This window comes from Perissodus microlepis, chromosome 6, assembly GCF_051167445.1.
Source record: "Perissodus microlepis isolate ML-2025 ecotype Zambia chromosome 6, ASM5116744v1, whole genome shotgun sequence".
Lineage (NCBI taxonomy): Eukaryota > Metazoa > Chordata > Actinopteri > Cichliformes > Cichlidae > Perissodus > Perissodus microlepis.
In genome coordinates this window covers 12,576,160-12,599,192 of record NC_140466.1, presented here as the reverse complement: position 1 = coordinate 12,599,192, position 23,033 = coordinate 12,576,160, and the positions used below count along the sequence as shown (strand labels likewise).

General features: G+C 36.9%; 1 protein-coding gene across 4 annotated transcripts in view; it reads left to right on the top strand.

Annotated features, from left to right (window-relative positions):
* LOC146385236 (zeta-sarcoglycan-like) overlaps window positions 1-23,033 on the top strand; it is a 362,624-nt gene that overhangs the window by 318,566 nt on the left and 21,025 nt on the right. For all 4 annotated transcript variants that reach the window (XM_084930860.1, XM_084930857.1, XM_084930861.1 and 1 more), the window contains one exon: window positions 15,251-15,374. In XM_084930860.1, the coding sequence (XP_084786986.1) occupies window positions 15,251-15,374 (124 nt within the window). The remainder of the gene's footprint in view (window positions 1-15,250; window positions 15,375-23,033) is intronic.

The window sequence follows — 23,033 nt, the reverse complement described above, 5'->3', positions numbered from 1 at the left end:
TGTGCTCTTATTATCACTACCAAAGGTCAAGGCAGTGTTTTCTGTACATTAAAGTGGAACAGTGGGGTTAGGTACCATCCCAGGTGCACTTTATCAGTTTTTATGGGACCAGAGTGACATTCACAGTCTCATACCCAACATATGCTCTTCCATCTATATAATCAGTAATGTGCACAGTTAAAGTCAAACACTGCAAATACATTTCTGACCTGCCCTCACTTTCCTTGGTGAGGACACCCTGTCTTTTCATTTTATATCAGTTGCCTTAATTCCAGTATGTTCTGCTGTGACAATTATTTATCAAATTACCTTCAGTGCTCTGTATTTGTGCTGTTCTTATCGATCTATTCCTCACTGCTGCAGTAAATATTCAGCTTCCACGTAGGGCTAATTAAAGTTTCATCCAATCCATACAAAATACAAGATTACATTTGCCAGGCATACTAAATAACAAAGGACTGAAATACAATAGCTACAGATGTCACTAATGCAGCAAGGGATTGTAGCCTCTTTAAATGATGTCTTATTCCAACTGTCACACTGAGCCTAAAGTCTGCTAACATGATTTGTCTCCTCATAAGCAACTGTGTGACTTCTAAAACTTTAAGAAAGGCTTATTTTTACATGTAAAAGATGCACCTTAGGAATGTAAACATGGTCAAAACAACCTGTTGACGTGCACACAAAAGCATCAGAATAGTGAAGATGATTTACATGACTTGAAATTGAGCATGGATGTTTATGCCATATGGGGTTGCCTGAGTATTTCAGGAACTTCTGATCTATAGGATTTCCGTACGCAACCATCTCTAGGGTTTACAATGATGGTCCAAAAAATACAACATATCCATTGAGCAGCAGTTTTCTCAGCAGGCGTCAAAAAGTCATGGAGAATGATCTATCTTGAGCTAATAGGAAGGCAACAGTCACTCAAATATTACTTTTTACAACCAAGGCACGCAGAAGAGGATCTGTGAATGAATAACACATGGAGCAGACAGGCTACAGTAGGGGAGGACCACACTTAATGCTGCACTTCTGTCAGCTAACAACAAGACACTGAGGCTACACAGGCACAAGCCCACCAAATTCAGACAATAGAAAATTGAAAAAAAAATGTTGTCTGTGGTGGTGCAGTGACATTTGGGATATTTTGTTGGCACACTCTGGCCATGTTAGTACTACTTGACCATTGTTTAAATGCTACAGTTCTCTGAATGGTGGTGCTCTTGCTTTCTATTGCTTTGTGACCACAGCACATCATCGCCTTCTGGTATGATCACCACAGCTCATCTCTTCTTGCAGTAGGAAACAGAGATACCACACCATGTCACAAAGCTCAAATAATCTCAAACTGGTTTCTTGGATATCAAAATAGGTTTACTGTACTCACATGGCCTCCACAGTCACCCGATTTCTATCCAACAGTGCACTCTTGGGATGTGGTGGAATGAGGGATTTACATGTGGAATGTGCAACTGACAGATCTGCAGCAACTGTGTGAAGCTGTCATCTCAGTATGGACCACAATCTCTAAGGAATATTTTCACCACCTTGTGTAATCTATGCCATGAAGAATTAAGGCAAAAGGCAAAAGGGGAACCAAACTGGTGCTAATGATTTGCACCTTCAGTCCCATAAAAATGTCAAATTTGCCTTAGATAAGAATAAATAAATAAATAACAAAATAAACTAGACTAAATATATAAAAACAGAAAAGCTACATTTAATTTATCTCTTTAATTTTTAAAGTCTATTAAATTAAGAATATGACCTATGAAATTAAATGTTTGTTCTTATCTGGGAATGCTACCTACTCATTTTTTTTTTTTTTTTTTTTTTTTTTTTAAAAAGCCATGTGGCATTACAGAAGGAATAAACCACAGATGGGTAAAGAGAATACACATTCCAGAGACTAAATGCAGTGCTTTTGTGAGACAGTCTAATGTTTTTCTGTGTTGTCTGTTATGCTCCTTTGTATTACTGTGAGACAATAATAATGAACCAAAGAATAAGATATCCTGCTGTTTTTCTGACCTTATGTCTAGTCTTTGGAGAGAAGCAAATGCACATACCTTTCTTCATTTGTTATATCTTTAGGCATCAGGAAAAACAAGGCTTGTTTTGTTGTTTTTGTTTTTTGTTTTTAAGCAAACAAGCATGTAGCTTTGCACTATAGCTCAGTAGTATAAGTTTTTTTCTCATGGGGTGAATTAGTTTATATTCTACAAAAGATACAGGATTCCAAAAGTTGAACCACTAATGTAAGTTTTGTTCAGAGAGAAATGGACTTCAATGTACAAGCAGAGTTATTTATGGGATTTTCAGTATTCATTTTCATTGTTCACATTATCGCATATATTTTAAGTTGAATATTCACAGTCAGACTTTGTCATGGTTCCAAGTGGTGCACCCGTAAGTGCATGTTTTCCCCAGGTTACTTTTGTTACTGTCACAAAGTGAGTCAATGTTATGTCATTGTGAAAATGCACAATAATTTTAGCAATCACTGCTTTGTGAATCAAGAACATGAACAAAAATGCAAGATAGTTATTCTGAAATTTGGAATTTTAGTGCATATTGTGCAACATGGAGAAGCACCATGTATTAATAAAGACACACATTGTACAATGACTTTAACCTTTTTTTTTTTTTGACATATCCATTTGCCGACCCTATTTCTTTCTTACTTGCCATCTTTTTCATGTAAATTGCTCTCCAACTCTTCCTTTTTCCTTGCAAAAACAAGTCAATGAACAATGGATGGAATGGTTAAAGTTGTGGAGGAGTGAAGCTAGTCTTTCACTACTGATTAAATTATCAGCTTGGCACCCCATCGGAGGCACAAAGGCATGAAATTGCTTGACATTTTTTCTCCCTGTGCACTCTGCCATTAGCCATTTCCTCAGCTACATTTCACAGCAAGGAGGACAGCGAGAGCCTCAGAAAATCATTTTTAGTAGTAACCTAAGGATTTGTCAGGCAATGCATAGGGACACAGAAGTATGGGACATCATGATGAGACAGCTGTATAAAGGCACTAACTTCTGGGAAGTATGTGATTAAGTGGCTGATTGTTAAGATACTAACTGAAAATAAATACGCTAACACCCATTGCTAAATCTTTATGTGTCTATTCTCACAATATGCGTACATATAAAATGTAATTTTACCATCAGGAGCCAGATGTATAAAAACTTTGCTAAAACTTTCTGTATATAAAAAAGCAAATGTGCTTACACAATATTTTGTCGGATTGTCAAGATTTCTCTTGTAGGTTGTCCAATAATAAAGCCATCATCACCTATAGTTAATTCTTTCAAGAAAACAATTAAATGAAGTAGAAAATTACTTAGAACTCATTTAATCATTTATGCCTCTCTCTCTGTGCAAACTGGGATCAGCTCCAGCCCCCTCATGACAGTGAATTGGATAAATGGAAGAGATGGACGGATGGATCATTTGTAACTTAATTTGTGAATGCGAACCAAAAAAAAAAAAGGTGATGAGCTGAAATCCATTGTTAATAAGTCAAATTCCATCCCGTATTTTTTATCTCCATTTTTATTATATCAGATTTAATTTGCTTAAACACACAGCAGCACAAAAAATATATATTTCTTGATCTTTTATGGCACACAAACATACACACACATTCTTTCCACAAAGACAAATGTCTAATGTACCTTAACTTTCTCCTGTCCCACCTCAATAACTCAGTAGGGACTCAGATAACTTTTTAAAACACCCCAAGGCTTTCTCTTCCCACTCTTTTTTTCACACCTGCAGGATTCATGGTGCGATTTAAACAAGCTGCATCGCCCTCCTTCACCCAGACACAGACTCACTGAAAAAAACAAAGAAAAGGTAGAGAGGCTTTAAAATGCCATGTTTCTGGATTCTGCCTCAATTTAACTCTCTAAAAGTCAAAGACTGACGCGTTTCCCCATCTTCAGTCCTGTCTCAATGCATCACTCAACACCACTTTTTAAAATTTAAAATGTTTTTAAAGTGCTTCTTGGATGGGGTTGGACCACAGCGACAGGGGCACTGAGGCAAATGATGGAGCATTTAGCGTGAAAAGGTTAAAGGTTTGCGTCCCAAATGGCAAGGTGGCGATAAGGTGTTGGCCTTCATAGTTCTGAAGAGGAAAAGGGCAGGATGAATGTCAGCCAAGTCTTCTGGGAAATATAAATCACACTAAAAAACCCAAACTTGAATATTTTTTGCACAACTTCACTCATTGCTTTCAGAAATACACCATACTGGGTAATTTCTCTTGAAATGCAGATTCATCTAAGGCATTGGATGGAGTTCTATAATATCCATCTTGTCAGACTTCTTGGACATTTTTTTACACTTGGAGAGTATGAACTCTTGGAATAAATTAAGTGTTGCTTCTTTCCAGTGGTAAGAAGCAGGAAGGACAAAGGAAATTAATCCTGGGCTCATCCACATTCTCAATCTGGTCAGAAATTCTCTGACCTGCTTTACTCTTAATTTACAAAATTACACAGTTGGACAGAAGTTCATTTCACCAAACTAAAAATGACAGTTTTTTGCACAGTAACACTATAGCATCAGATCTTATATATCCATGACACAAATCCCTGCCCTTACAGGAAAAACATATTCAAAATCTTTTTCACTAATTGAGCATTGCAAAGTTATTTCAAACTACTCCAAAGAGCATTTTAGAGGAAAAAAATGTTGAAAAAAGAAATAAAATTGTAGAAACTGATTTTCTGACCTGCTGAAATGCATACACTCAGTTTGAGCATTGCTGACGTTCTATTGATTTTTGTATTTATTTATTTTTTAGCTATTAGCTTTTTTAGTAGCATGTTACTTTTTGATTCAATTCAATTCAATTCAATTCAATTTTATTTATATAGTGCCAAATCACAACAAAGGCGGCCTCAAGGCGCTTTATATACTTTTCTGTCATTTGGCTCTCAGTTTGATAGCTGTTTCTGGCCTGGTCATAGTTTACACTTTACTGAGATATTCTTCTATTAATTAATTATCTTCACCCATAAAACAATATAGCTTGCTTTGGCATGCTTGTGTTTTCTCCTGTCTGAGGTCAGCCATTGGTTGTGAAAGTATGTATACAAAGATGTATTAGAGGTTTTTGTTTTTTTTCATTTTATCTATAATTGTTATAAAATGCATGTTTACTAACAAATGTGACTGCTAATTACACGAGTGCATTACAAATGCTTTACAAACAAATTGCTTTGTATAGTGTCAAACCCACTACTGGCCTTTTCAAAAAAAAAAATCTACCTTCAGAGTTTGCAATGGCACAAAAATACAAATTGTCTTAAAGTGTGGTTTGCAAATTTTTCTACAATGCAAGTTTCAGAAATGCATTTATGTTATGAGTGCCCAGAATACAAGAAAATTTAACTCAGTGGCTCAACAATGTGACTCCGTACAACACTTGTACGGAGTCATAAAAGCAGAAAAGTAAATAATTATGAGAGCTGATTTTCACCTAGGTAATCCACTTTAGTTTTTTCATATTATGAATACTAGCACACTGTGTTCACTGGGACACACATAAACTGGAGATTTGTTAATAGTCCTGCAATTATATATTTTTTTCAGTCTTTTGCCCAATATGATGTTTTTACTTCAACCAGTCATTCACTCCACTTTACTAATGCTTTCATAGCCAAACAATTGAGGGAGTTTCCAGTATATATCCTATTGAAGTTCTTACAGATATCAAAAGTCAAACCTAGTCTTCTTTTTTTATTAGTGTTAGATATTGCAGATGAAAATTATGATAAATGTGTTTATAATATTTTTTTTTCATGTGTGAGTGCCCATGCAGCGTTCTTTTTCTATTTTCTATATGCTAATATTAAAAAAAATCACGTTGATTTATTTCCATCCAGCTTATCTTGTCAGATTGGACAAATATGGACAGTGCATTAAAAAAGGCATTGTCACAACTGAAGGTCAAAACAGATCTATGAAAGGCAGGAAGGGATTGCTGGTATATGGTAGAGAGAAAAGGGGGAGGAATACTATACGAATTGGAAGCTGAGAAGGAGGATAGGCAGTTTTCTGTAATAATAATGAATTGCAAAGATAACAGCATAGCTGCAGACTCCTGTTATCTGCACCATGAAAAACACAACCTTAGGGCGCTGACCAGAAGTTTTATGCCGTGTGTGTGTGTGTGCATATTAAAGATCTTGTATTTGATTATGGTTTTTTAAATCAAGAAAGGAAAATAGTAAATTCTGTGTATTTCAATTGAATGTCTATATGGTTTGACAAAAAACAAAGAGAATGCATATAAACTAATATGGGGGCTTTGTGAAGCTGTATTTACTCATTGTGAAACAGTGTAAAGCATGGCAGCATGCTCACAATGATCATTTTAACACGCTGATGTTTATGTTTGATGATGTTTCGCTGAAAAATTCTTACCCTAATCAGTATCAACCTGCTAACATGTACGAGCTACAATTTAAACAAAGTAAAGCTTACATTGATGGGATATGTTTTTAAAGTTTTTAAATTTGTTTGTTTGTTTAGTTTGTTTTTGAAATTTTATGATGGTACTATGATACTTGAACATTCATGTTAACAAAAAACTCATTTATCACTCAAAACATGTATCCACTCTCTCTCTGTCACTCTTGGGGAGGAACTTCAAGTCCTTGAAATGAGGAACCAAAGCTATGTAAAACATGTGTTCTCAACGATATTAATCGGTCTGCTGTTTGTTGCAATCCACTTGGCAATTGTATCAGTCAATATTTCCGAGGTAGACTTACTTCGGTCAAAAAAGAGGACAGCGGCAAAAATATATGTAGTATATAGGGGAGACCGGAGAAACACAAAGAGTGAAATGTTACAATTAATGTTACAATTAACCCCGTAGTCTGGGTTAGTTGTAACATATCCTGGGGTGAAATGTAACACAATGAAATAAGGGTACTAACAAAACATTAACATGTAATCTTTTTTATTCAACACATGAATGCACTTAGAGCCATTTATGTAGCTATGTGTTTGTATGACAGAATGCAGAAATCTAGCTTTTGAACATATTCCAACCCCCCAAAAAAGACAAATTATGGAATTTTCTGCAACTGAATATTTCATTAATTTTGGTTGGTCTTCCTTGAGTTTGGCCTCATTGGCTCAGTGGGCATTATAACCTACAACTCTTGCACCAATTTTGAACATAACAATGAAGCTGAAAAAATGTAGTTGTTCACCAGCATTGCAATTCCATTACTTTTTATCATGGCTTACCTTGGTGTGGTTTGCAAAGTGCTTCAGAAAGATGAGGAAATCTGTTTCTTGCACCCATCCTGATTTATTTCCACTACCAATACTTCCTACTGGTCCATCTCTGACACAGTGGTCTGCATAATGTACGTGTGGGAACACAAACAGTGGAGGAATTGTGTTGCCAATGGCATTAACCGCATATACAAAAGCGACCAGTGAACCTCTCTCTGCTGATGTCGTTGCCCCAACTTGTTTAATATAAGTTAAAGTAATAGTGTGGTAAGTTGTAACATACATTATTGTTACAACTAACCCAGACTGTTGCTGTTACAACTGACCCAGACTCCTATAGCCATGAACTAGCCAACATTACAGCCAACGGCTAAAACATTAGCACTAAAGACCTACACAGAATATATCCCCATAGACATACAAATAACATAATTTAAGTTTGATGAGTTTAACTACAAAGCAGATAATGCTATTAGAAATTGAAATAAAGTAGAAAAACTTACTTTTTGGCATACAAATTACTTTTTTTCGTGTTAAATTGTCTGTGTTTGACAAAATGTGCTGATTTTTCACATGTGATAGCAGAACTGAGTTGGGCATGCACAGGATGAGTCACATCATTTGAAACTTAGCCCTGATTGGAGAAATTGGAAGTGTTACAACTGACCCACGTTACAACTATCCCCGGTCTCCCCTACAGTCTTAATGCAGTGTGGGTAAAAATGTAGGTAAAGTAAATGATCAGTCATATAGCTGATAATCAAGCTACATATCCTTGGGATGTAATTTGTTTTATAACTATTACATCAAATTGATCCATCCATTATCACTAATCCCTGAATTATGAAACATGCAATGAGGTGAGTTATCTAAAGATTGAATTTGATACCTACCCATTATTTGTCACATATTTTGTCACAGTCTTTCTTTAAATTCACAGAATGCCAATGGCCATTGAACACATTAATAATTTAAAATTGCACAGCATTTGTTTACAGTTTTTGAAAAAATGGAGGTCCAGCATCCTGCAGAAATTGAGCCCTAGTGATATACAAGTGTAACACCCATTCATAAATTAGAAAATAATTTTTCAAAGAGTAATTGACCTCCAGAATATCCTTTATTACGTAGAATTTCTTAGGTTAATCAAGCTGAAACTTGTATGAGATCACAAACTCAATTTTTCAGCTGTTAATCGATGTTCATGGCAATTTTATTATGAAACCCATCCATCCTGGTCATTCTCCCAATAATCCATCCATGGAACATTAGTGTGTGTGTGTGTGTGTGTGTGTGTGTGTGTGTGTGTGTGTGTGTGTGTGTGTGTGTGTGTGTGTGTGTGTGTGTGTGTGTTGGGCTGGGTGGGGTGGGGTGAAGCTAAAATTGTAAAGCTAACTTGTTCCTTCAGTGAATGAAAATGAGGCATGATGCTAGAAATGAAAGAAAGAGGTGCGAGTCGTAGCGGGATAGTATGTAAGTGTCTGCTTGTCCATCACAGCTGGTTTCACCTTGCAGAAGCATCACTATAATTGCTTCAGCTGTCAAACCAGCCAAAGACTCTCACATCATCAGATTTGACTGGGTCTAAAACTATTTCTTTCTCCCTTGCTATATGTCTGTTTCATCTTCTGTTTTTTACATATGCATATGTACCGTCTTTTATCATGATCTATCTATTGAACCATTTGGTTTCCTGCCTGTCCCACCATTTGGTTATCCTTTTCTCAACCTATGACTGAAGTAGCGTATACTCTTTGCATGGATCAATAAGTCAGACCCAGTGTGAAGTGTCTGCTTACAACACTTATTATATCACTTGGATGCTCAGTACTGCACGACAGCAAACCTCCCATCACATTTAATCCACCTCATGACTCCTCTTCACCTTGAATACCTTCACCTTCAGCTAGACTAAACTAAACTAAAATGAATAAATGCAAATCAAAATTTGGATTTATGGCTTCTGTTCAGTGTATATTTGCTCTAAAAATCTTAACACCAAAATTAATAAGTAACCAGTATGGTTGAAATTTCTGAATGGCAGACACATCCATAGTTGTACACCATAAAGTAGACCATCATATGCTGGTTATTATTTAAATAATAATTTATTCAAAATAATAAAAGCAAAAACACACAGATATCTAACTCCTCACCACATGCAATACAATAGGAACAGCTGAATGCAATGCAATAATGATACACAGTAACTGTTCTTGTTGATGTCCAGGTCCAATGAAATTTGGAACTTGGAAATTTGGAACTTCTCCTTAGCACTCTTAGCACACTTACTTTGCTACTCTTGGGCTAACTGGGCTTTTAATCTTCAGCAGACTCTTGTGTTGCTGTACTTATTACAGAGTGGTCACTTGTATCCTTCGTTTCCTTCCTCATTGTCCCAACATCTTAGAATGTGTCAGTTGGACATGCCTAATATTAGAATAGATTAACTAATGTGTTGACTCTCAGATTTAAAGCTGTATTGCTTACCATTTGAAAACTGGCTTAACAATTAAGTGGCCTATCAGGAATGCTCAAAGAGTTCCAGATGGGCCAGTCTTTTCAACCCAGACCAAATTGACCTCAAAGAAACATCTAACGGTGCGACAGAAGACATTTACTCAGTTATGAAGGTTTTAAGAGACAGCTACAAAAAGAAAAACCATGACAACTTTTTTTTGTTAGGTTTCCTTTACAAAGCCAAACATTTTGAATGCTAATAAAAGTGATTAAATGTAAAAACAACAAAGACAATACTGAGAAACAATGACAATTTGCTCTAATGTAGCTTTTCATTACATCACACAATGGGAACAACACACCAGGAGTAATTTAGTCTAAAAAGTATTGAGTAGTAAATTGTGGTGAAATTACTTAATTCTGATGCAAATCAGCCTACTTCAAGTATTTTTAATTCAGGAAACATTATCGTGATGCTAGTGATCTACTCTACTTTAGCACTTAATGAAGTAAACGTCTAAAATGAAGTGAATCTGCATTTGAAATTAGTGTAATTAAGACAATTGTTTTTATTTTGTCTCTAAACATGAGTTTGGAAAAGCAATGTCCACCTAAAATTACTTCTCCAGAGAGTAATTTTAAAAGGAACACCTTTCTGTTACAGAAACAACATCAGCTGAAGCATAAACATCCTGAATATAAACCTGATAAGAGAGTCGAAGGAATGTTTAAACAGAAATATATTCTAAATGTTCATTACTTGAGTGCAGCTAAACATAAAAACCCTCTGCTTGTTGTTATAATGCAGTGGGCTGGATGAGAGAGGTTCTAGTTTGGACACATAGAGAGTGGGGTAAGTCGCATAGTCTTAGGAAACTTAAGACAAAAAGCAATAGAATTGCTTTTTTACCCTCACTTCCTTGAAAATGTTCAAGGAAGTGAGGGTACAAGTTTCTTAGAATATATATATATATATATATATATATATATATCTTTGGTTTGAGAGCAAAACTCTGACTTGGGGTGTAGTTGTGGGGCAGGGTACTCCTGGGGTCCGCCAACTGCGTTTTTCACTCAGCTGTCCAGAGAATTGCAACCTTGGTCTGATTCCACACCATGCAAAAGCATCATAAATGGTGTTGGACTGAGGGCACTGCTATGTCATCCTCATGGGCTGGTAACAGAAGAGGCAGGCAGCCTGGGGACGCTTCAAAAGGAGTTGCAGAATAGAGTTGTGTGCATACTCAATTCAAGGCCAATGTAAGCTTTAGGTAGATTGCAGATTGTGAGTAGATCGTTTGCATCATCCCCATTACTTTTTGGATGATACTCAAGCTAACCTTGGCATGTAGTGCTTTAAAAAAGTCTTCTACACTTGAGAGATAAACTGGGAACCTCTGTCAGAAACAGTGTCACTGGGGAAACTATGGAAGAAGAAAACATGCTGTAGTGAACCGATAAATTAGTTGCCTCTGCAGTGGAGGACAATTTGGGTAGTAGTAAAGTGGGCTGCCTTTGAGAACGTGTCTACAACTCTTTAATAACACTTCTGGAGAAGCTGGCAAAACCCAGGATTCACTGAAGCTGTTTTCTGGGAGAGGGAATTTAGCCACTGCTCTCATCTTTTCTGGATGTGCTTTCATTTACCCACTCTGAATTATATACCCCAAAAATGAGACTAAGAAGAAATGTGGTAATGGTTCTAGGGTCTATGACTCAGCGTTTATGTATTCTGGGGAGACATCTGGGAAGACTCTTTACGTCTCCCCAGTCAGTCATGTTCCTATGTTTGTTTCTCCCCGGTCCCAGTGTCAAGCCTGTCTGCCTTTGTCTTTGTCTCCATGGGTATCATACTTTTGGGGTTTTCTTGTCAGTCTCTCATCCTGTGTTCAGTGTGTTGAGTTTTTCGTCCCCTGTCCTTTTAGTCTTTATTAGTTCCAGCTATGTTCCCTCCTGTTTCCCATCCTGTTGTTATCCTGTGTGTATTTAATAGTCGTACATTCCTAGTTGCAAAATCATAGTTCCTAGCTTATCTTTTGTTTGTTTCTATTGGTGTTTTCATATTTTATTTCGAGTACCATATTACAGCAAATAAAGCTGCCACCTTTAGTTCACTCCCTTTGTTTCTGAGTCCTACGTTTGAGTCATTCACCTGCCTGCCACACAGCTCTACATGAAACACGGAGCTTTGACACAGAGCTGGTTTTCTAGGAGCCTCTACAATAGCTTCCTCACATACTGTTGATACCCAGTATGAAAAAGATGAGGATGTCATCAAGGTATATAAACACTGATTCACAAAAGTCATTTACTGGGGTTTGGAAAACTGCTGGAGTATTGGTTAGTCCAAATGAAATGACTACATATACAAAGTTTCCTGGGGGTACTGACTGCAGTTTTACATTTATCTTCTCAACATACTAGAAATAATAAGCATTTCTGAGACCCAAATTGGTGAAGATGGTGGCTCCCTGCAAAGGTTGTAAAGTTGTACTGTTTGAAGGCAGGGTGTGTTTATTCTTGATTGGTTTAGACTTTTATAGTCAATACATGTTTTGCTTCCACTGGTGAAGAGGATAGCCATAAGATTAAGGACTCCTTAACCTATTTTTCTATAGCGTCTTTCTCTGGCTGTGACAGATTCTATAATTTGGTCGTCAGGAGGGGTCACAGTCATAGTGAAAATGTGTCATGTGTTGAAAATGAGAGTGTGTTGAGGCACCTAGACCACAGTAAACCTCTGGCACAGAACAGAGGTCAGGATGGAGAGTGGCTAAGGTCAAACGACAGCTGGTATGGCTGACTGAAAGCAAGTGGAAAGACAAAAGTAACACCAACTGGCAATCCTTCCCAATTTACAACTTGCACAAGAGACTACATTGGAGCTGTTTAGTGGCTAGCTAATCCTTAAATTGTCCATTAAAACTGTTAAAATTATCTTGGAGAGCAAAATTTCACCATTGCGATCCAGTGGTCACATGAAGTTCCAGTAGCATAGCTGAATAATCAGATATGCTGCCAGAGATTGACATGTCTATGAGCAGCACTCTCCCAGAGTAAAGGGGTCATCAAACTCAGCTAACAAATCATTAATAGGCATGGCTCCTAATGGCTAAATAAACTTTCATGAATAAATGTATCTATTTATTTTTTCTAAAGGCCTTCTCTTTAAAAGACTAACCTGGGGAGAATCTGTAGAAAACAAGCAGGGTTGATGACCAAAAGGAAGCAATTGCTGAAGCAATTACCCACTACCAATATAACCTCCCTCATCCTCAAGCATGGGGGAAGAAGCATCACAGAAGGGAGGTGGGGAATCTTTTTAGGCTTGTAGGGGTTTTAGCTGTGGACTGAGACAAAACTAACAGAGTGCTTGGTGAAGCTAGAGATTGGAGGAGAGCTCTGATTACAACAACTTGTTTTGGGATATGATGTTGTTCCAGCAATGTGCAGATAATCTGTTGACTGAGTATAATCCTTGGTTAGTAAGGTAATTTTTTAATTGATGCCAAGCCTGTACCGGAAGCATCAATCTAAAACCACCCTCCCCTTGTTCATATTCAAGATCATTGCAGCTGTGTTTGTCCATTCTTCCCACTGGTTCAAATATGACTACCGTGCCTTTGTGGTTCTCCTGTGTCTCATTCGATCATTTTGTCATAATGAACTCAAAATGGATAGACCTTTATATGTAGTCCACAACTGCAAATCAAATTGTTTATTAACAGAGGCTAATCTGAGCAGTGAATAATTGTTGCAGACAACTAATGAGTGGGCTAGAAGGTCAGTGTTCAGTGTCCAGTTCCAGTGAGATTGGGGGATCCACAAAACCTTTTCAAAGAAGCCTTGAAGATCTGGAGCACATACCAAGGGGTTTCTAAAGACGGAAACAACAGATAAGTTACAAGGAATTAAAGAAAGCATGAAACAAGTGAAGCCTGATATTACTGCTACTGCAGCTGAACAACCTGGTAAAGGTGGATGAAAGAAGGTGGTCTTTATATACAAAGGATGAATAATGGAAACCAGGTGTACACTGCCTCCCAGTCTTGATTAACTGCCACACCCCAGAGTGGCAACCTGTTATGCCTTCATGAGCAAGAATAAGGGAGAAAATGTGAGGGACTGAAGGCACAGACACCATGACACTACTAAAGTAGCTTTTTTTCTGTCAGAGAATGTTTAATTTTTCAGATTGAATCTTCAATTGTTCATTTTTTTCCCACCACAGTGCTTGTGTCAATTGTGTGAATAAACAGTTTTCAGCTTCTACACAGTAAAAGTAAATGACTTTAGCCCGGGGACTGTAGTCTAGTGGAGGACATTAACAGTGGAAGCTTGATATCATCACCAAAGTGCTCCTGGCCAAGGGCTTCTTTCCTATTTCTTTTTTACGTCCATCTGTTTTTTGAACACAGATCTGACAAACATCATGAGTTCAGTTAATCTAGTCTTTGGCTTGAACACTTTATCCTTTCAGCCTTTCCGTATGGATTGGGAAACCAATCTTTTGAAGTGCCCTTGAGCAAAGCTTGTCTGGAAAACTTCCCCTATACTGAAACATGTTTGTTATTTGGTCTTTGGTGTGTATGTGGTGTGTAACTTGTTATACTTCACATCAAAAATTGCTCTTTATTCGATTTAATTTGCCAATATGTCCTTGAGCGAAGCATTGTGCTTATCTTACTCCACCAAACTGTTTAATCACCTTGTATTATTTTCAGCTTCACACAACCCTACCTACTGACCCTTCAATGCACCTGTATTCTCTGAAAGAAAAATACGTTTCTGCTCACTAAATTTAAATTACTTTTTTTTTTAATCAAAACCTGACAATGGATGTGTTGCTCTGTAAACATTACATTCTGTTTATTTTAATATGTATTAAACATGTGAGCAAAAGACTAAATTAAAAGTTTAATACAATTTTCTATGAAACTTTACTGTGCAATACTAAAAAAGGAGTGTACTTTTATTCATTGATTAGCAAAAATGTCTGTCTCAACAAGCTTTTCAAGAGCTTACTTGATAACCCTGAAACAGGGAAGTCTAAATACATGGTTATGTTAGTGCTTATTACAAAGTAATCACAAATTCATTGATTTCATGAAATTTCTTAAGAATATAGTAGGGCTCTATCCAAAATTTTCAGTGTACATTAATCATTAAATGAGTAACTGTGAAAGTTCAAATTTTGTGTTGAAGAAGTTGTATTTTATTGAATGTTTTACCTTGTTTACCTACAGAGTACGATGCTCCGTACTCACTCAAGAGTAAATATTCAGTTGTTATACAACCTTTATTGCTTTTGATTGAAAAGCTGGTGGATTAAAAACTGTGTTCACAAAACAGTCACTGAGAAAGTTAAAAAAAAAAAAAAACCCAAAATCATCTAATGGCAGCTGAAGCATCAACCTAAAATCACCCTGCTCGTGTTCATACTACAAATCCTTGCAGGTGCATGTGTCTATTCTTTCCAGTGCTTCCAGCATGACTAGACTGTGCTAATGGTTCTCAGGTTGGAATCCCCAACTCGGACCCTAACTCTAGAGGCCCCCAGAGGTGTGGAGGTCAGTGCTGGAGTGGGAGATTTTACAGCATCTTGTAGAAAAGACCTCCTCTTGCAGTCCTCAGAAGGAGAGGTGAGTGTGAGCTTACATTGTATTTGTTTATGCATGTGTGTGTTTGCATGTAAAACTGTTTGTGTACATACTGTTATGTTTTACTGTGTTGGGTATCTGTGAGTGTTTGGAAGAGAAATGGAAGTTAGAAGCTAGGGTGGGCGATATATCGAATATACTCAATGTATTGAGTATTCCAATGTATTCCACGTACAGTGGTTAAAATGGCTTTATTGTAATCATCGAGTATAAGTTGCCATGGAAATATTAAGCTGTCTGCAGGTAATTTACTGAGTTTTTTTAATGAGTTTTTTTTTTATGCCAATGCTGCGAATGTATTATTAACCCGTAAAATGTTCACTGCGTTGAACATGTGTGTTTATATACTACCAGACAGGGAAAATATGGTGACAGCGGGAGTTTCAGACAAGTGAGGGAATGAGACTCACTGTCGTTTGGATTTTACAAGGAGGATGTTGAACAAAATCCGATAATTTGCAAAATGTGCAGTAAAACTATTCCTGCAAAAGGTAGGAGTACCAGAAATGTATTCCACCAGCTGAAAAGTCATCCACTGAAAAATTCAGTCTCTTCACACACCAAAGAAAACATTAAATAAACCAGCAGTGATACTTGTGACTGTTCTTGGTCAGTCATTTTTATAACCACTGTCTCGACTTTTGTTTCTGTAATTTGAGGTCATCACATTTTTTATTTTACAATTTTTATATGTTATAAGCTCAAAAGAGCACCTTTTTAATTTCGTTTTTTTTATTTTGCCTCGTGAATTCTTGCTTGATGTCCTTTTTTTTTTCTTACTATGATCTTTTGTTTGTTAAAGAGAGAGACATACTGTGACAGTATAGTCATTTGTGAAAAACCTTAGTGGGCAACGGATGGTTAAAAAGCGGTTAAAATGAAAGATTTTAATTAATTCAGATTTTTTGTATTTAAAGTAGAAAAAAAATATTGAACAGTTGATTTGAATGAGTACACAAGTGCAATTTTAGGCACCATGTGGTTGAAAATAACATTGCTTTTTGGAGGTTATTTAAAAATATCGTGATAAATATTGTGTATCGTGATATAGCCAAAAGATATCGCGATATTAGATTTTCCTCATATCGCCCAGCTCTATTAGAAGCTGACAAAAATAGCTATATTTATAAGTGAATACAAGAGAACACAAACCAGTTGGGTGTTTTTGTTAGTGTGTGTGTGTGTGTGTGTGTTCTTTAGACTCTGTGGCACTCTATAGTGTTGGGCCCGCTTCATTAAAGTACCTTATTAGGCTAATGAGCGTCATCAATCCATGCGACCTTGTCCTCCTTTTTCTCCCCTCCTCTGCTCATCACTCCTTTCTTCCTCTTTTCTATTTGGGAAAAGTGACTTCATTAAAGCTGGTTTGATGAGGTTCCCTGTCAGTTGTTGCTGCTGTGTGTGTGTGTTTGTATGTGTGAAGTGTCATTGTTAGCCTGTTATCTCACTGTCAAGCTCTTTGCATAGCAGCCTGCCACATTGCGTGAGCACCGAAGCAGACTTAGCCATTATCCTTATGTGTGGCTGTAAGTGTGTGTATGTAAGTGTGTGTCAGCCTGCCATATTGCATGTCCGCTGGAGCATAGTGTGTCATTAACTTACTAATTAACAGAAGAATGACCCCCACTCGTTGCACTCACTGTCATTGTCAGTCACACTCACAAACTGACTTCTACTACAAATACACACACTCACATTTTCTCACACACACACCAACAGACACAAACAGGTAAAAGTTGGGTTCTCTTCTCCATTTCTCATTTCCTGTGTTTTATCACAATCTTCTCTCTTCTTTCTTCTCTTTCCTTCTGCTGCTGTTGATTCTTACTGCCTTATTCTCATTTCCTTATCTTTTTTCTTCCACCGGGCCTTACTTGGAAAAAGTACATAACAAAAGCTACATATAACATGATACTGTGGATACAAATTCTAACTTTAGCATATGATAAGAATACAGTAGTCATAATAACAAAATGGGAGAGCTAGGACAACATCTATAGGATTACCCCAATATATGTAGTCATACTGACTATACAGGAGTGAAATTGTTGATGATGTGTAGAGGGCATGGTGAGGTTTAGTGCACTGTATGGTCGTTATAGTAAAAATGGCATAATAAAACTAAATGAACATAAACACCTGTTTTGCAGACAGTGTAATGTGTTTGTATCTGGACAATAGTCCATTTATCTAAACAGTAATTGCAGATCACGCTTTGACAAATTGCACAGACATTTTCCACAGTATTGTGCTTTATTGTGCAAATTTTGAAGTCATGTTTAATGACGTATGAAATATATAATGTAGGTATCTAACCGCACAATCGTAAGAGTGTCTGTTATTTCACAATACTATTTTTATTGCCAGGACTAAATTATTTAAAATGTTTGTATCTCCAGCTAACTGGAAACACTGTCACTTCATAGATACTAAATTACCTTTGGTTTATTTAAACCTGGCATATGTTTAGTTTTTAGGCTAACAGCATTTTAACTTTAAACCCACACCACCACAGTAGAAATTCAGTTTAAAGACATGAGTTTGATGAACCAGATTTACTAGTACTTTTCTGTTAATTGCCTGTTACACCCAGCAGAGGCTGTCAGTGTTTTTAACAATGCCCAGTCACTCCAGCTTGCCCCATCAGCTCACTTGTTCCACTTTACTTAAGCTATGTGTATTCATACTCTCGGTTCACCACTTCACTTGGTAACTCAACTAACAATCCAAGAATCTGCCACTGTGAAAGACACAAGCAAACAGATTAAGTTAAAATTATTATTTTAATTAATGATATTTTTCCAGAACAAATAGAGGGAAGAATTGTAACTTTTAATCTGTTTCTAATATAAATACTGTAAAAATCTAATACGCTGCATTTAAAGTACTTTCAAGACATTGCACCTCGCTGAAAGAAAGCATGACCACAACAACAGAGCTGTCAGGTGAAACAATGGAAGGGATTATCCATCTAGTCTAAGAAGGAAACCAATATCAAAAATCAATATAATTTACTACACAGAATCAGTTCTATCTATGATTTGGTTCAAATACAAACAAAATGAGAGGGTTATAAAAGGAAAATATTCAGGTAGACAAACGATATCAAAGGATATCAGTGGACTAAAGTGAAGTAATTTTGGTCATCGGATGACTGGATGAAAGTTATGTTTAACAGTGATGAATAACAAATCTGCTTTAGCAGCGGAGGTGATACTAAAACTTTTAAAGCTGACTGAGAAAACAAGCAGTTTTCCTCACTCATTTATGATCTGGATGTTTTATGCCATATAAAGGATCACAGCATGTGGGAATCATTACATTATCAGTAAATGCACAGGTACATGCTGAAATGTTCTCATTCTGTCCAAACATTAGCTGTAAATTTGGGTTAATGAAGATGAAGGATTTTTTCAGAATGATAATCCCACCAAGCAATGTTTTTTTTTTTTTTTTTGTTGTTGTTGTTTTCAGAAAAGGCATTTCAGCTCAGTAATATGATGACAAGTAAAAAGTCTGGATGTCAATCAGAAAATTGTATTTGAAAGGAAAGGATCTATCCTGGAAGCAGGAATCAGCTATATTCCTAATTTAATTTTTTCCCTGTATTTCAACTAGAAAAAGAAACAAAAAACATCCTAATAATTAAAATAATATGAATACATTTTTTGAGGAGTGCCAGAGGGAAGCCAGAATGTTCAGCTACTAAATAAAAAAGCGTTTTATGTTGTATTTATTATTTCTTTTGTGTGTTTATTATTTTACCCATGGGTTGTAACTTCCACTCAAAAGAGATTTTCAGAACATATAGTTTTCACTCAGATGACAGCAGTCTGTGTGACATACATGGCAAGCTTACAGGGAGTTCTAAAGGAGGTTATGAACTTATTGAGTGTTCAGAAGTATTAAAAATCCCCAAGGACTGTCTGGTTCCAGTGAGTGGGTACTCATTCGAACAGTGAAACATTTCTAGGGACAGAGAGTGCGTGAGTCTGCAAGTTCAGTGGCATTTGTTTTTATCCTGTTGTTAGGATGTGTGTCATGCATGGAGAGGAGACATTCAATTGCCTGCCTTGCAGTGCCGATAATATATTTAAGATTGTCTTTTAACCAAGCTCATTGTCAGAGAGCATCATGAAAGTTGTATTGCGAGACAGATGATTTTGAATATGTGCATATTGCTGATTTTTTTTCTGATGTGGCTTGTGTGACTACCATGTTGTTGTTTCTGTACATTCTTACAGCTTCAAAGAATAAGAAAATAATTTTGACAAGGCTTTTCCCTCTTATTTCATCTTTCCCTCTACAACTTTACTTTTCAGCAAGTCTCTAATTCTGTCTATCATTGAATTATTACCTCATCTTATTTTCCTTTCTCTCCTCCTTTGTCTCATTCCTCACCTTTCCTATGCCCTACTTCTCCTTTCTTTTCTCCTCTTGTTTTTTGTGTAACCTTCTCTTTCTACATCTTCTTCTCTTCCTCCACCTCCCTCTTCTCCTCTGCAGCCCCTCAGTCCTTCATCTCTCAGTAACCCAGCCTATCTAATTAACTTTCCACTGCTAGGGTTATACATCACTGTAGCTGTCACTTCACAAGAAAAGGGGAGGGGAATTTTAATTCTTACCTCTTTTCTGTCATCTCTTCCTTTCTCTCTCACTCCCTCTGTTTCATATGTTTAGTCTTTGGTCTCTTTGTGGTCTTTGTTCATCCATTATCTCTCTCTGTTTCTGTCTCCATCTCTGTCTGTCATCCCTGCATAAATAGATGTCTCCCTATTGATGGTGAACATTAGCATGAGGCAGAGTGTAACAAGGGTTTTGGTGTGGGCCTTTAGCAAGACTTGATACCATGAAAGGCTTGAGAAAATGAAGGATTTGTGGTGCACTGCTTCTCAACCTCCTCACCCTTTATTACAGCACTTGTCAGCATTAGATTAACAGAAAGAAAAACCTTGTTCACCAAAGGTATAAGTTTTGAAATGCCAAAGAGGGCTTATATAAAAAGCTTTAAATTATCAAAATATAGAAATGAATAAGGTCACACTTGAAAAGAATACAGCTTGGGTAGAAGATATGAATGAATCTAAGAATAATTACTGTGAAAAACGTGTTATCATGGTAAAATCTAAACTCCAAACAGTTTCCTTAAGAGAACCGTCTGAAGCTGCTTTTTTTTTACTACTAGAGTGCAGGAGCACATAATGTTTCGAATAGCCAAAAGGTTCAAGGTTCAAGGGTCTAAGGCTGTGGCAGGCTTTTGCAGATTTCTACGGAGTAGCCGAAGGGAACACATGTTCAGCTGATCACTGTATCTGAAAGTGAGTCTGTTCCACAGCAGGAAGCACAAATACTCCATCAACGTCCAAGTACGGTGCAACTCCACAACTGTAATTACCAGTGCCATGGCTAAATACCCGGGGTCCAACTACAATTCCTTCATTTTGAAATATCATCAACCTTTTTCCAGAAAATGAAAGATGGTGGTAGCAGTTTTTATATGATTTTTTTTTTCTTTGGGAACCCCTCATAATGAATTAACCTATTAAGCTTGTATTTATTTCCTGTAAGGAGTACATTATATTTGGGGTGTCACCCTGGTCAAAAATGTTGTGGCTTCATGTCAACCTTCACATGGAATCATTAATCATGGGTCAATACTGAAGCTTACAAAGTTTCCACCTACTTATTTAATGGATTAGGTTTGCCTGCATTGATTTCAGTCTGAAATACATACCTTGCAAAAGTCTGGAGCCAATCATCTTTTCTTTACATTTTACTAGAAAAATAAAGAATAGGTGCAAAAATGATGAAAAGGCAAAACCAAGTTTGTACAATTTGAAGAGGCTTGTTAGTATTTTAAAGGGACCACCTTTATCCTTCAAAACAGCCTGAAATGTCTTAAGCAAGATTTCTTCTGATTTCATAAAGTAGTTCTTGAATGACATCCAAGGTTTCTTTTTATGTTGGCTGTCTTTTGTTCCCTTCTCGGTCAGGACGAACCCACACTGCTTCAACAATGTTGAGTTCCAAACTCTGCAGAAGTCCATGAATGATAGTGTTTCACTGTGTTTTTATATTCTTCAGGAGTATGTTTGAAAATCATTGTCAATCTTAATAATAAAGCCATGGCCAATCAGATGCTGGCATTGTATGGTAGAGCAAAGGCTAACTGTACTTAATGATAATTCCATCAAGTTTGACAAGACCTCCAAAACCACTGGATGAAATCCAGCCAAAACATGACAGATCCTCCACCAAGTTTTCTATATGGCTTTAGACACGTGGTGTTGTACCTCTCTTCTGACCTCCTGTCAGAAGAGAAATGTCAGTCTTGGCTTTACTTGATCTCAGTGTAACATTTGATACAGTTGACCACAACATATTACTCAAACTACTGGAGAGCTGGGCAGGTCTTTCAGGAACTGTACTAAACTGGTTCAAAACATACTTAGAAAACAGGAAATACTTTGTATCAATAGGTAACTTCACATCTGAGCAGACAAGTATCACATGTGGAGTTCCCCAAGGCTCCATCTTGGGACCCCTTCTGTTTAACATTTACATGCTCCCACTGGCACAGATTATGAAGAACAACAAAATAAACTATCACAGCTATGCAGATGACACACAAATATATATCACAATGTCACCAGGAGACCGAGGCCCTGTACAGGCTCTTGGTAAATGCATTGAGGAAATTAATGACTGGTTGTGCCACAATTTTTTCCAGCTAAGCAAAAACAAAACTGAAATAATAGTCTTTGGAGCCAAAGAAAAACAATTACAGGTCACCAGAGAACTTCAATCTTTACACCTAAAAACCACCAACAGGGCGAGAAATTTGGGTGTAGTGATGGAGGCAGACCTAAACCTCAGTCCAGCTCTGAGGTCTTTACACTGGCTGCCTGTCCGTCAGAAGATAGACTTTAAAGTTCTGATGCTGGTCTATAAAGCTCTGAATGGTTTAGGACCAAAATACATCAGTGACCTCCTGACCCAGTATGAACCTTCCAGATCCCTCAGGTCATCTGGATCCAGTTTTTTATCAGTTCCCAGAGTCAGAACCAGACATGGAGAAGCTGCATTCAGCTTTTATGCTCCATATATCTGGAACAAACTCCCAGAAAGCCTCAGATCAGTTGAAACACTCAGTGTATTTAAATCTAGGTTGAAGACTCACCTGTTCTCAGCTGCATTTGAATAAACCACCAAATCCGCACTGTTTTACTTTTAAGCTTAAATTTCAAAATTTACATTTCAACTACTGAATTTATCTACTGTTCCTTTCTTGCTTTTTTTCCATTTTAAATCATGATTTTTATTTGTTTTTGTTTTTTAATGTCTCTGTAAAGCACTTTGAATCACCTTGCTGTTGAATTGTGCTAAATAAACTTGCCTTGCCTTGCCACCTGAACCAAATTTCACATTTCATTTTATCGTTCCATGAGACCAGTTCCCACTGATTTTTAGTCCAGTTCTTGGGTAAGTTGTGTAAGCCTACCTCAGCCTTTTCCTTCCTTAAGGAGAAACAGGGAGTAACACTTCCATTGAGACCATTACATTCAGTAAACAGTAGATGGGCTAGGTGTATCTCTCAGGTCCAGTGTCTTTGCTGGATTTTCTATTTCTTAATGACTTTCA